At 35.4% G+C, this 15,341-nt stretch overlaps 1 protein-coding gene across 1 annotated transcript in view; it reads right to left on the minus strand.

The window, feature by feature from the left end:
• The window catches only part of dpysl3 (dihydropyrimidinase like 3), a 31,500-nt gene that overhangs the window by 6,298 nt on the left and 9,861 nt on the right, over positions 1–15,341 (minus strand). The window contains exons 5-11 of the mRNA XM_058759012.1: positions 12,979–13,040; positions 12,420–12,500; positions 8,658–8,726; positions 8,151–8,271; positions 4,977–5,133; positions 3,852–3,993; positions 1,717–1,887 (exon numbers count right to left, since the gene is read on the minus strand). Of these exons, the coding sequence (XP_058614995.1) occupies positions 1,717–1,887; positions 3,852–3,993; positions 4,977–5,133; positions 8,151–8,271; positions 8,658–8,726; positions 12,420–12,500; positions 12,979–13,040 (803 nt within the window). The remainder of the gene's footprint in view (positions 1–1,716; positions 1,888–3,851; positions 3,994–4,976; positions 5,134–8,150; positions 8,272–8,657; positions 8,727–12,419; positions 12,501–12,978; positions 13,041–15,341) is intronic.

A 15,341-nucleotide genomic window follows, 5' to 3' on the forward strand; every position in this document is an offset into this window, starting at 1 on the left:
ATCATACAATTTGTATATTAGTGCTACCAGTATCACAACATCAATGTTGTAACTTATTTGTTACATTTGAACTTTTAATTTAGTGCATTATTTTGTCATTGCAACATTTTAATGCAATTTTCACTAACAACTGCAATTAGATTTATATTGTATACCTAAATGCACTGGTATCCCACCGGTCACTATTGTGACCATCAAGATGTTTACTCATTCTATGACCACACTCAACAAAACTGAATATATGTGAATTTGTTTATTAATACTAGACATGCTAAAGATAATGTGTACCAAAAATCTTTGTCATATCTTTATGTTAACATACTTTACTAGCCTTTCGTTTTGGAGCTTTGATGCAGTCATCATCTTCTCGAGGTGCAAACAGGAAATAAACTGCTCTGGTCATGTGACAATTTGCACTAATCATGTGAAACTGCACATATTTAATTGAGACCCTTTATATTTTTCCATATTTGCAGGAAGTGCACTTAAACATCAGTCAGTAAGTTTTTTAGAGCTTTATAAATGAAAACCTTTTTTACGGTTACTAATGTGACCGGAGGGAGCAGTTTAATGCTCTTATGCTGATGTTTGATAAACCGCTCACCGCAGGTTCTTCAGAACGTCTATTGGACTGTGACCCAATTCTCACTATTAAATAGTTGCTTATTAGCATGCATGTTACTAGCATATTGGCTGTTAATTAGTATTTATAAAGCACATATTAATGCCTTAGGGAATGTTCACACAGAACACGTGATTTTCAATTCCAATGTTTTACTTTTCCATCGTTTTTCTATGTAAATACGTGCTAGAAATATGGAAAGAAAATACTAATAATAACAAAATAAGGCAAAGCTGAAAAATGGACATACGAGGAGGTCAGAAAGGCATTTGACTTGAGTGTGAAAGATCATAAATAACTCTATCCTACAGATGAGGTGGAGCATCACAAAGTTAATATATTTTAAATGTACTAAATTGCAACTTCATTATTACATATGTGTAATCATGAAAATATTCCAAAGACAACAGAAGTAATTATGAAATTACATATAAAGATGTACTTATGTCCTACTTAAGTGGGTCAAAAAGCACTCAAGTTTTGAGAGTTCTAACTAATTGCATTTAATATAAATGTAAACTATAGTACATTTTAATTTAACTGTATATAACATGCAGTTAAGTGTCTGAAAACATTACATTCAGTTTGCACTTAAGTATATTCTTATATAGTATATCATTTCCATAATAAGTTCTCTTTATGAAATTCACTAATTGATTAGTGAAACTGTAATATGTAATTGATTTGAAAAGTAACGGCAAACTTTGAAAAGCTGCATGAAATGAGATATCATTTAAATCTATTGCTGTTAGTGGTTGGTTCATTAAAAGTGATGCTTGCAGAGTTGCAGTTCTTCTCTCATTTATCAACACATTCCTACAGTAATAAAGGTCTGCTGAGACTTAATAAGGCAACAACAGGAAACTCTGATTGTCAGATATCTCCTGTGTTTGTGGCCTGTTTCTATCCAGTGGTTTTATTTACGACGTGTTCCTGTATGAACACACAGTTTGATTTCGTTAGAAGCATCTATTTCCGCTCAGAGGAACTGGAAGGTCAGTGAAGGTCAGCTTCAGTTCCCTCTCTATGTTTAGATGTTCCTCTGAAATGTGAGTATACAGTGCGTTCACTGGATTTATTTAAAGAGCACCTACAGAATGATGAGTTTTTGCAGTGATGGTCCGGACGGCGTCTGTGTCCCAGATAACCAGGTCGCTGTCTGATCCCACAGCTATCCGACCCTTGCGTGGATAAAGGTTGAGGATCTTGGCAGCATTGGTGCTTGTCACAGCGACAAACATGTTCTCATCCATTTTACCAGTGACCTGAGCAAAGGAAAAACAGACAACTGAGAATCACACACAGTGCTTGCTTTATTTTGGAGCTTTACTGGTACACTTATGAGAAGAAAGTAATGTATATAAGATTTAGGGCCCTATTTTCACATCCACATTAGCGTACAAATGAATTAATTAACTCTTTCCCTGCCAGGAATTTTTTTTAAAGCTGCCAGCCACCGTCAGCATTTTTTTCAGATTTCATGGCCCCCAAATAATTTGTTGTATGAATATATGAACATGCTTCTTTTTTTTTAAAGAAAGAATAGCCTCTGCTTTTAAACAAAACAACCTGTTTTATTCTAGCTTCATGCATTCTTTTTGATCAACACTTGAATATGGGTAAGTTGCATGAAAGCAGCAACATTTTAAACGAGAAGCTGACTACATCCAGATGGGATTCAGATCAATGATCAAAATATAGACTTGAGTAGATTGAGTCCATCAACACGCCCAAAGCCTCCCAGTCCTAGACCACTTCCTGGGTTGGCATTTCATTCAGTAACATTAGGCAGTTTTGATTTATATGTTGTTTAATATTTGATGATCGCGCTATTTTACATATGCACTGCTTACATATGTGATCGCTTGTTTGTGCTGCTGCTTCACCTGTGTTTGATCCAAGTGTGCCGCACACATCCTGAAAAGTGAAGCCAAAACAATTTGATCGCCATCTGGTGGCTGGCTGCAGCATAGGTCATAAACCCCAACCTCACCATGTAAATGAATGGGACGTGAGCAAAACTAAATAATCAAATTACACGGTTTAAATCAGAAATATTTCCAATATTCCGATGCATCCCGGATTGGGAGGGGGTCCTCAGACTTGTGGATTTGCGCTATGCCACTGTGTATGATCAAGTGTTCGTTTTTCTACTAGGTTTGCTTTTAGTTAGCTATTCGGTATAAAAACAGGGTGCGTCAAGATTGTGAGCTTGCGATTGGGTCTGCGGAAGTTTGGGTGGGACTTTGATACCATGGCTCCACCTCACAATCACTACTGGGCAGACTCTTGCTCCAAACGAATCACTACTGCGCAGACTCAGTCTTCAAACGAATCGCTACTGCGCAGACTCAGTCTTCAAATGAATCACTACTGCGCAAACTCACGCTTCAAACGAATCACTACTGTGCAGACTCACGCTTCAAATGAATCACTACTGCGCAGACTCACGCTCCAAACAAAAAACAAATCATTACTGTGCAGACTCGCGTTCCAAACGAATCACTACTGCACACTCATGCTCCAAACGAATCACTACTGCACACTCATGCTCCAAACGAATCACTACTGCACAGACTCACGCTCCAAACTAATCACTACTGCACACTCATGCTCCAAACGAATCACTACTGCACAGACTCACGCTCCAAACAAATCACTACTGCGCAGACTCACTTTCTAAAGGAATCACTACTGTGCAAACTCACGCTTCAAACGAATCATTACTGTGCAGACTCACGCTCCAAACGAAAAACAAATCATTACTGCACAGACTCACGTTCCAAACGAATCACTACTGCACACTCATGCTCCAAACGAATCACTACTGCGCAGACTCATGCTCCAAACGAATCACTACTGCGCAGACTCAGTCTTCAAACAAATCACTACTGTGCAGACTGACGCTCCAAACGAATCACTACTGCGCAGGCTCTCGCTTCAAACGAATCACTACTGCACAGACTCGGGCTTCAAAATATGTCATTGGCGCAAGATGACAGCGGTCATACTGGGATGTTTTGGCCATCTTATTTTACACTCTAAGGTTTGATCCAGAGATTCAGTACTCTTTTAAAAGATGTGTAATAGCGCCCCCTACCATATAACAGTGAAAACACTGAAAGCTGGAAAATTCTGTCAATAGTGGGGAAAGAGTTAATGTATTGAGTAAATATTCAGATATTTTATATTTTCTGGATCTGAGAATGTGAAGTAGAATGATCCTCACCACAGCCTTGTCCCAGATGATGGACATCCTCTCCTCCGCTCCGTTCACTCCTTCAGGAATCTGAGTGAAGTCGTCTTTCCCAATGGCCTTCTGAGCCACAGAGAATGTGCAGTGAGCGCTGCCCACCACTGACAGATCACCACTGAAACACACAAACACATCACACTACTTCACTGACTGTACTGTACATGTAAAAGACAAAATTTTGAAATTGATGGTATTTAGCCTAAAATAATAAATACTACAGCTATAACAAGTCAGATTGTTGGGGTCTGTGCTACAGTCTTAGATGAAGTGCTGTGGTATCACATGAGAAAGAGTGTTACTGTTCTGTATATCAGGGGCCTCATTTATAAAACGTTGTGTAGAAATCATCCCACTTGATCTTACAATCATTTCTCAAATGTGCGTACGTGTGATTCAGTGAATGAACATACACATATTTTGTGCCTCTTTCAGATGTGAAAATAATCAATTGCAAATGCAAAAAGTGTGTACGCCTGCTTAGACCCTGACTTGCCACAAAGCACTTTTCAATGTCAAAGACCGTTTTTTTTATAAATATGAAAATAGTGTGGATTTTGCCGTACACACACTCTAAGATCAAACCTCTGTGTGTGCACATTTTATAAATGAATCCCCAGCAGTTTTGAACAAATTGTTGAATTATTCAATGGCTAAATTGAGTGAATAATTCAATGACTAATTCATTTGTGTATACAAATTTTTGCCTACACTGCAAAGTGTAATAAAGTGGTACTTTAAAGGGATATTTCTACCTTATTTAACCCATATAAAGTAGTTTTGGTGGTAAACATTTATGTAGTTAGGATGATTCAGATAAAACAATGATTTTGACAGTATTATTATTTTTAAATGTGTATCCCAGCATCTCTGGCCATAAGTAGAGACACACCTTGGATGGATGGCCAGTCCATCAGTGAAATATTTTACAATAAACTTAAAATATCAACTATATTGTTTTTCATATTTTCAATCAATGACTTCTAGTCAATTGTTTTATAAGTTAAAAGACTATAAGTTAAAAGACCCACCGGTTAAGAACTAACTGACAGAACTGTATTGTAAAATGATGTAATATTTTTAGGATATGCTTGTGTTTACCTGGCCAACAGGGTGTTTAGGTAGTCTGGAGTGGTTGGGTCAGGACTGAGGGGTGGTGAGGTCACAAAGGACGCCGCCTTTGCCCAGTTCTTGCTCCAATAATGAGTCCCATCGGTTCCCAAACTGGCCGTGATCGGCTCGCCAAACACCACATTACCTAGAAATAAACAGTTCTCTATGATCTTCTGGTCTAAATATGACCTTCAATGTAAATCAGTTTTTTTTTCCTTTGTCCTCCAGCCAAAAACCATGCGTCCAAATGTTCAGAAAAGTACCAGCACACTTCTCCTCAATAAACCCTATGATCTGAGCACAAACGGTGTGGGATGAATTATATGAGTAGGGGTTTGTTCAAATCCCTAAACCTATGTATGAGCAGTTTAACCAGTGATGCTTGTTATAGCAAGTAAATGCATCTAAGACCTTTGCAAAACTCATTAAAAGCATTGAGAGGATGAAACTGCACAGAACTAACTTATAAATCTCCACTGACACAAAGCTTTAGTCTCCATTCAGGACAGTCTAAAAGAATAAAGAGGCAAAGTCTAGAATGTCACAGGTTTTTGACAGTGATTAAGTACCCAATTGAACACACCAGAAAAGTGATGAATATCGTAATAGAGACTGTAAAACATTTTACCGCACTTTTGGGAACGCTATAGCAACCATTTCAGAGTACATTGCACACTACACTTTATTAAATAATTAGTTTTGTAATCATTTACTGACAACATTCCAAAACCATAAGACTTTCATTCATCTTCAAAACACAAATGTAAATATTTTTAATGATATCTGGGAGATTTTTCTATTGAAAGTCCATTCACCTAATTTTTTCACCGTCATGGTCGCTTTATATGATTTAATTTTAGCGTTTAATCACATATAAACACTGATCAACGCCCATACGCAGAGCACATGAAATGTGGTATTATGTGAAGCTCAAAAGTGCTTGCTTGATGCAAGTACGGCTGAGCTTCCGTTTAACATATCTGAATCTGAATGCATGCATGCAATACATGTAATTAATTGGATGGATTTAATCATTTTACAGCCCTGTGATTTAATTTTTCAAAATTCCTTCTTTTTGATTTCACTGACAAAACACCAGTATACATTTTTTGAATGAGTAAATAAATGATCATTTTCATTTTTGGCTGAATTATTTCTTTATGTAATTTTACAGAATCTACACTGGGAATAACTGAACTGAAGTCCACAAATAAAAGCCAGAGGAGAAACTTCATCTGTGATTAACTGGCATATCATGCAATTAATTCCATTTTTTTTTTTAATTTAACGTTTACATCCTTAACATTTACACTTTTATTTATTTGCATTTGAAAAACCATAGTTGTCTAAAATAATATCGGCTGGTTTCTGTACTCCTGAGTACTTGACACTTCTCTAAAACTGTGTCGCATAACACTTAACTTGTTAAGACAAAACCTTTCTCCCATAGCAAGAGCATTGCATCTGAATGATTTACAGTAACTAAACAGCAAGAGCTATTATAATGATGGATTGTGAAACCTTTACAACACACCAGCCAGTGCACATAAAATACACATTTCATAGAGTGCAAATAATGTATAGACAGCTAACATATAATTAAATGACGAATGAATAATAATACATTTATAATAATTAAACTGTAATTTACACACATGCCACACAGTTGTATCCAAACGAAGGTAATTACTGTCATGAATATATATGTCAAAGATGAGTGTAACTCAACAGAGGTTTAACTCAGATGAGATGTGTAAACTAGTCGACATCTGTGAAAGCTCAAGCGTTACGCTGCTGATATGCTCATGCTGCGATTTCTTATTTTTTCAGACATTTCATCGTGTTCTGCACCTTGTTTCCCAGGAAGCTCACTCTGAAACTTCTCCAGAACATTGTTTGTATTCACACAATTATATATGAAATGTGGTAAATATTACAAATTCTGTTGTCATAAGTACATAATAAGTGACTAATCAGCAGCTACTTTTAAACATTCACAAATTTGTGAGAACGCTCTGTGAAGAAAGTCAAAGGTTTCTATTTACAATGTGCAGCATAGAGCTTTTAGCCAATCACAGACATGTTTGTTGAGCATGTGAGGACAATGGCCAATCAGAGTCTTTCAAGTCAGAAGTTGCAAATTGTTTCATAACAAAAAAAGTATAAACATGATGTAAACGAGATTCATTGCGCAGTACAGATAGATTTGTTTTATTGTATTGGGAATTTTCACACAGTTTCATTGATTATAAAGGGTGCGTTTTGATTTCTGTATACAACCCATTCATAACTTAAATAAAAGTTTTATTTTCATGCTACTAAATACACACTGTAAAGTTTCAGGAGGTAGGACTATATTAAAATGTGTGACTGAATCTGAAATTGGGATGTTTGATTTCGTCATAACCACAGACCTGACACTTGTTCTGTTACCTGTGTTTCTTTGTCATTTTATTACATTCATTTGATCTTTTTAATGCAACGTAATTACATAATCTAACAATATTTAACGTCTACATGCTAATGTTTTAACATATTATTTACTTATTATTAATAGCAGTAACCATTAATTTTATTTATTTAATATTTTTAATTTCAATAGTTAAAGCTACAGTCCGTAAGTTTTGCCTCTTTGTCGCCATCTCTGTTTGAAAACCTGGAATTGCAGCTCTGTGCAGAATTATCTTCCTTGCGTGGGGTTGTACTCCGGCACCGCTCCAGCGTGGATGAATCTAATGTTTTGAGGAGTATGTGTGACTGTCAGTCACCGCACCAGTGTGGATACTGTACTTAGGAATCACAGATTCTAGCCTATGTCTTGGAATATATGACCCAATTAAGATTTGTGACCGTATATTGTCATCAGAACAAGTAAGTAACAAGTCTGCCATGTTTGTTCTGACCAACTGAGGAAAAAAGCATTACGATAAATTGTGCTACCAATGGTAATTAAATCTAACGATCGGTTCATATCACATCTAACCGTGTAAAGTATTATTATTGTTATACTTTATTCTCAAATGATTAATGTTAACAACATCAGCATTGCGTGACAATGAGTATAGTACTTTGTATAAAATAAATGCATTTTAAACATACTCCTTTTTTTACTAGGGCAAACTGATTGCTGATCAGGATTTAAATGTATGCGATATTGTGTACCTTTTTTCCTGGCCTGCGAGATGATGTCAGCAGCACTCTTGCTCATCACGCGGGTCACATAGAGTGGACAGTTGGTTTGACTGGCAATAGTGACGGCTCGAAACACGGCTTCAGCCTCCAGCTACACACACACATACACACACAGATTCAGCCTAACTCAAAAGCCGATACACAGTCACAAACACACACTCTCTTGATTTAGTTTTAGGCACAGCTAAAAGGCCTTACAAATCTAGTTCCCCTCCCCACTTTCTTGGCTGACCTCAATAAAGCCAGATAAAGGATCATGTCTGCGAAAGATCACTGACCTACTGATGCCAGACTAATTAAATCTGTGGGACGGGACAATTTTCAACATGAAATCAGATTGATGCAACTGATTTAATACAAGTTCCGTGTCTTATAGTGAGTTTTACATTGAGAACTGAGAAACAAATATTTCCCAGGGCCTGCAGTGATGTTATAGCACTAACGAACCCCCATACAGCTGTGTTTGTGCTCACTGACCTCCTCTGGACGGCTGAGAACGTGTCCCTCGGGTCCGGTGATGCCCATCTCTAGCATACGGTTCTGCTCCTGAACAACACACAGACGAGATGAGCTTCTTTTCTGTCACTCTTTGAATTGTACTTGTATTATGCATGCTTTTTTAACATATGTGGTGCATGAACAATGTCATTAAAGGAACTGTTTACCCAAACAAGGAAACTGCGTAACGATTTACTTTGAGGAACACCAACATTTTTTTTCAGGAAGATCAGCTCTTTTCCATATCACAGTGAATAATATAATGTGACCACAGCTAGCTTTTATGATTGAGCAATGTCTGGTTTCCAAACCAGCATGCATATCACTTGTTATTAAATACTGTAGAGCTTAAGGGAATTGTTACATGAGACGTCAAATCCAAAGATGCCAAAACTCATTTGTACTGTAAGTCCAAAAGTTTGTCCTTTCATTATGAAGACAGCATGAAAAGGCTGCAAATGTGGAAATCGCACATGTTGAGGCGGCAAAAGTTCTCCACCGGTAATAATGGCTTTGTTGAGACAGCGTTTCAGAAATGTTGCTCTATTTTATAATTAATGAAAGTAATAAAAGCATTTGCAATGTTCAGGATTGGTATGAGTGACTCTGGATTTGCTATTCCCCTTCAATTAAATTAAATCAAATATACCTTAATGTTATTTCTATTGAAACTTGTATGTTGTGTATTTAAATATATTTGTAATTACACAGTTATAATGATATAGATGCAATCTACTACATCTCGATTGCTTAAACACATTTCTTGAAATTATGCTTCTTTTTTACAAAACTCTAAACACAAATCCATAACTTCTAACTCAATTCCCCAAACTTCCTATATTTAGGCCAAAATGAAGCTCTTCACTCAAAACAACTCAATCTTGCTGAAACACCAAACTTTGCTCTCAGACATGACACACAAATCCTCAAAAACACACACACTGCAATATAGTCTTATACACTGATGAGATCAATTCAAAACAATACTACAAAAACGGTAATAAGTGTTGATTGTGGTATTCCCCAAATGGTTTATTCATTAATTTAACGTACTGTAGAATACATTAAAGATTTTTACAAAGTGCACTTTTTAAAAGTTACTTTTTTAAAGCCCTTTTACTTAAGTGTGTTAAGAAACATGAGATGAAATGACACTTAAGTGGCCTTTTATTTCATTAATGTTATATTAACTGCAAGTACAGTTTTTAAAAATATACTTTCAAGATTTCAATACAATTGCACATTCAATACAATTAAGTGCACTTATTTTCACAAGGAAGTGTCATACGAATCACTTTTATAAAACCTTTTTGGAGCTTGACAGTTACTATGAATTGATGTTTTATTGAGAAAAAAAAAAGCATGAAAGTTCTTCTATTCCTATTGTGTTTCACTGGAAAAAAATAAAAATAACAGCATGTGTGAGTTTTAAGTGAGTGAATAATACAAAATTTACAGTATTCCTAACTACAGTATTTTGTTAAGTTGTTTAACGGAATCTCAACAGAACGATAATGTAAGTGAGCAGAGTAACTGCAGTTCATAGATAATCGCAGAGGAGAAACCTCGTCTGTAATGAATGGAGGCCAGCCGGATCACGTCCAGATGATCAGAAACTCAGGACAGACAGTATACTGTAGTACCGTATCCTCCCACTCATCAGAGAGACAGAGGGCAAGGACTTCACTGAAATATCCTGGGATTAACCTCATTAAAAAAACACACAGCACTGCTTGACCTGTGAACGCATTTCTCATCTAATTCACTTTAGGAATACATGGTTACAGAATAACCAAGAGGCCTTAAAAGTAATGTATACCCGGTGTTGGGTGTAACGTGTTACTAAGTAACTGTAATTAAATTACTTATCCACTGAAAAAGTAAAGTAAGGGATTACTGTTCATTTTTAGGTAATTTAATTACAGTTACTTATAAAGTAGTTGCGTTAAATACTGTAAATAATTTCAACAGTTCTAAAATCGACATTGAATTTGAAATTTAAATTTACCGTCTAAAGATAAAATTTTATGCAATGTCTTTAACCCTCTGCGTGCCGGCGTGTTCACTTTCAGTTTTTCCTGATTCACAAAGAAACCTTAAATACTCAGATACAGATAAGACTTTCTGCCGTCTAAGTTAAGTCGTGACATATTGTCAAGTATGGTGACCCATACTCAAAATGGTGCTCTGCATTTAACCCATCCAAGTGCACACAGACAGCAGTCACACACACACACACACAGTGAACACACAACCGGAGCAGTGGGCAGCCTTGCTCCAGCACCTGGGGAGCAATTAGGGGTTCGGTGCCTTGCTCAAGGGCACCTTAGTCATGGTATCGAAGGTGGAGAGAGTGCTGTTCATCCCCACCTTCAATTCTTGCCGGCACGAGAATCAAACCAGCAACCTTCAGGTTACAAGCCCGACTCCCTAACCATTAGGCCACGACTACCCCTAGGTCTCCGTGAGCAACTTTCTACGCATCACAAACTCAGCGAATACTTGACACAGAGACATGAGAAATATGTCTATAGAAAGCTTGAAATGTCTAATTTTTTGCATATGTCTAATTTTAAATGAACGAATTCAAATCGAAAACGAATATTCTCTGATTATGTAATCTGTATAAAACCGAGGTACAGTCTCTCCCATATCTAAGCTCATTATATGCAGTCTTGCGTGCAAACACCCTCATCTAGATAAAAAAACAGATAAAAAAAAAAGAAAATCAAGATTCATCTAATTTTCATCGTTTTTGAAAGAAGACCTGCTATGAGTAATTAACCTCAGAAGAACAGCGCGATCTGATATGGCTTTATTCAGCGGAGGAGATCATTTATGTAATTTATTCTTACCTACATTAGTTAACATGTTATTTTTACATAAACCTGTACGGATTTTACTAGTTGGGCTTTTCCTGAACATCTTGCCGTCTTGTATTGTTTAACTTTTCTTAAGCTTTTTTGTTATTCAGATATTTTGTAGAGTATTTCTATTTGTTAACCAAAGAAGGTTACATTTTTTATAAAAATGTTTAAGTATTACAGTTGTTTTAAAGATAAAAGGCTAAACTATTCTATGTTTGACTCAAATGGAAAGAATAAAGAGTTTAATTTCTATTGTCAATGCTTTAAGATTTATAGGGATGTTATGATGTAGCCTAATTAGCGATTTTAATAATTAATTTACTTATTGAGTAACTAAATTACTTTCAGAGAGAGTAATTAAAGTAATTTAAATACAATATTGATGATGTAATTAGAAATAGTAATTAATTACTTTTTGAAAGTAACTTACCCAACACTGTGCATGGCCACATACATATCTCACAAAACACAGAAACTAGAGAGGGTTTTATTGACTCTGGATCTGGTTCCACTCAACATTTACTGTACATAAGTGCTTCTGTAATAGATTCTGTTTTTAATCTTAAAGAAGAAAGAATCTCTGATGACTGAAAAGCTATTTTTATTGCAGTCATTGTCATCAGAAGGAGAGCATTTAACAGTAAATTAGACAGAAAATGCACTTTCAGATGTTTATATCATGTTTCTCTAGATCGGTTTATAAATCTTGCAAAGTTTTGTTGCACCAAAAATGTTCTTTCTTTAGCTAACAGCAGTATGACTCTTGCGATCGATAGACTCCTCCTTGATTTCATATGACGATGACACACATTAATGGTAATGTCTTTTGATTCTCCATTTCATGACCCCTTTAATATTCATAAGGTTCACATACCTCAGCAATTATTTCTCCATTTTCAGCGTGGACCTGTGCGATTCCTCCATGCTCTCCAAGGAAGGTGAAGATCTCATAAAGCTGTTCATACACACAAAGAAAAATAGAGTGAAAATAGCTTTAAAATAACTTTTTTTTTTGGTAACAATGCGATCAAGTAAACGGTATGAATGGTGGAAATCTAGTCTAATCTTGTTTTTAAAGAAAATTAAAGCATTTTTCATAAAATTAGGTAATGGGAGAATAACATTTATATATTGGTACATAGTACTTTTATATGCACCAATATATAAATACTCATTAATAAATGGATAAATTATTCTACATAAAATGCTGTGAGGAGAGATTTGTGAACAATTCTGAGTGAACACAAAACCCAACATTATGTTACACCAACAAAAGTCATTTTTAAGATCAGATAGAAATAACTCCCAACAGAAAGAATGTGTATATCCACATCACTATTCTGTTTTTTTTTACAAACAAACAAATGAATAAATTAATACATAAATAAATAAATAATAACTATAATTTCTTTATAATAATTTATTTAGATTACCTCGCTGTTGCTCATCTGATAGAGGTCTTTATAAGCCATATAGACCTGGAAAGAATTCACTCCTATTTGGACAGAACAAATAAATCAGAAAACATAAACTCTGCCAGCATTCACAACCATTTTTTTTTTTAATTTATTTTTATTTTTTTTAATTTCCATAATGTTATGCATTTCTAAATCTCAAACTAGAAAACAAAAAAGTAGGGTGGGGATTTTATCCATCATCAATTAACTGAATGGTGAAAATACCAGGATGGGGAAAAACATTAAACAATATAAAGTGCTGAATCATGCTCAGTAAGACCAGAGATGTGGAATGATTTTTGATTTTTATGCTGACTTTTAAAGTAGCATAAAAAATTCTGCACCTGAAAATAAATGTCACTATAAATATCGATTTATTATAATCCTTTTCAAAATAAATAAAATGCTCTACTGTACTAAAAGCACATTAGTTTGCACACAGTAATACGCAGAAGAACATATTCTGTGCTCATTTGTAGCTTAAGCTGTAATAAAGCAGCATAATTTTCAGAAATAGTTCAAATGATAGTCCAAAAATAACTTGTCAAATCACAACACATTCCCTCTGGGATGTTGTACTGCTTATATTTATAACTTCAGAGGGTTGTTTTAGTATGATGGACCATTTTTGAACAATTCAGAATTTTTATTTTCATCTAGATGCTAAAACACAAAATATCCATGTGTAGTTTGGTGTGTATATGGCCAATCATTCGATGCTGTAGTTACTATGCAAAAACACCATCTTTATAAGAGTTCAAATAGTTTTGAAATAAGTGTTTGCAAGAGATGCGTAATGTTTTGCATGTTGTGTGCATGTTTTGTGGTTTTGTTTGTAGAGTTTAGAGAAAAGAAGCCATAGTTTCAGAAATTGTGTGTAACAGTGTCAGCCCTGGGCCCATATGCAAAAAATTTGTACGGGCCACCCCAGATGTTATGGGCTCCAACTTCACGCAACATAACATGATTTTATTATCGTAATTTTGACTTTATTCTTAAAATATTATGACATTAATCTTATTTATTTAGTTAGTTATTTTTCAACGTGGCACTAAAATGCCATTGTAGGCTATTTGTAATGCATGCAAACACAATCTTGGCACAGCAGCCCAAAAAACAAACAAAAACGGGAAAGAAAATGGTTAAAAATAGTAAAGATATATTTGAATTCTTTATTAATAAACTAGTGTTTTCTGAGTCAGTGTCGCAAAGGTGAAGTCGACGATCCTGACTCGCCATCTCCTCATTGGATGCGTCTTTAGAGAGAAATGCATCTTTACGGATTACATAATGAAAGAGTTTTTGTTTTTCTGATTTAAATTATTTCATTTTAAAGTAGTAATTTAAAGCATTCTATAGATATTTTTATTATGTCTGTGAGGCAAGTATTCGCTGAGTTTCGGTTCATCATTGTGAAGCGCTCCTGTTCAAGACCGAGACGGCAGAAAGCGCATTTATGAGCAAAAACTCTTCGCGATCGGCATAAGTGGAAGGATCAGAGAAAATGTAGATCATATATAGATCATGTTTTTACCATTTTGAATCTGATTGGGACGAAGTAGTCAGTGAGGGAGATGCCTTTTCAGATACAGAAGCATCTTTTGTTGTGTCGTGTATAGACCGATAACCTGTCAATCTGAATGTGTGTGTGTGTGTGTGTGTGCGTGATCTATATATATATGTGTGTGTATATGTGTGTGTGTGTGTGTGTGTGTGTGCGTGATCTATATATATATGTGTGTGTATATGTGTATATGTGTGTGTGTGTGTGTGTGTGTGTGTGTGTGTGTGTGTGTGTGTGTGTGTGTGTGTGTGTGTGTGTGTGTGTGTGTGTGTGTGTGTGTGTGTGTGTGTGTGTGTGTGTGTGTGTGTGTGTGTGTGTGTGTGTGTGTGTGTGTGTGTGTATAAAAATAGGCTATGCATGAGTGTGTGTGTTTGTTCTGTTTATTGAATGCAATTTCAATTATTCATATAATTATTTACAGGTGAAAGAATATGGCATTTGAATGTATTTTGCTTGAAAATGCACTACTTTGATAAAAATGTATTTTTCTCAGTTTTTTGTCCAAAATATTGTATTTCTGATGAAACCTATGTGCATTCAAGTGGTGATAAAACATGAACACGTGAAGACAGAATAAAATAGTCTTTTTTGTTTAAAAGCAGAGGCTCGGTTCTTTATTTTGATATATAATATGTTCATATATTCATAGCAGAAAATATTCTGAGGACCGTCAAATTTAGGTGAAAATCACCTTTCTTAATACAGAAATGAAAAGAAATATAACCACTTTGCTATTAAAAACCAAAACTTAACTATTTTAACGGCTGCAAAAGCA

This window comes from Onychostoma macrolepis, chromosome 21 (genome assembly GCF_012432095.1).
Source record: "Onychostoma macrolepis isolate SWU-2019 chromosome 21, ASM1243209v1, whole genome shotgun sequence".
Classification (NCBI taxonomy): Eukaryota; Metazoa; Chordata; class Actinopteri; order Cypriniformes; family Cyprinidae; genus Onychostoma; species Onychostoma macrolepis.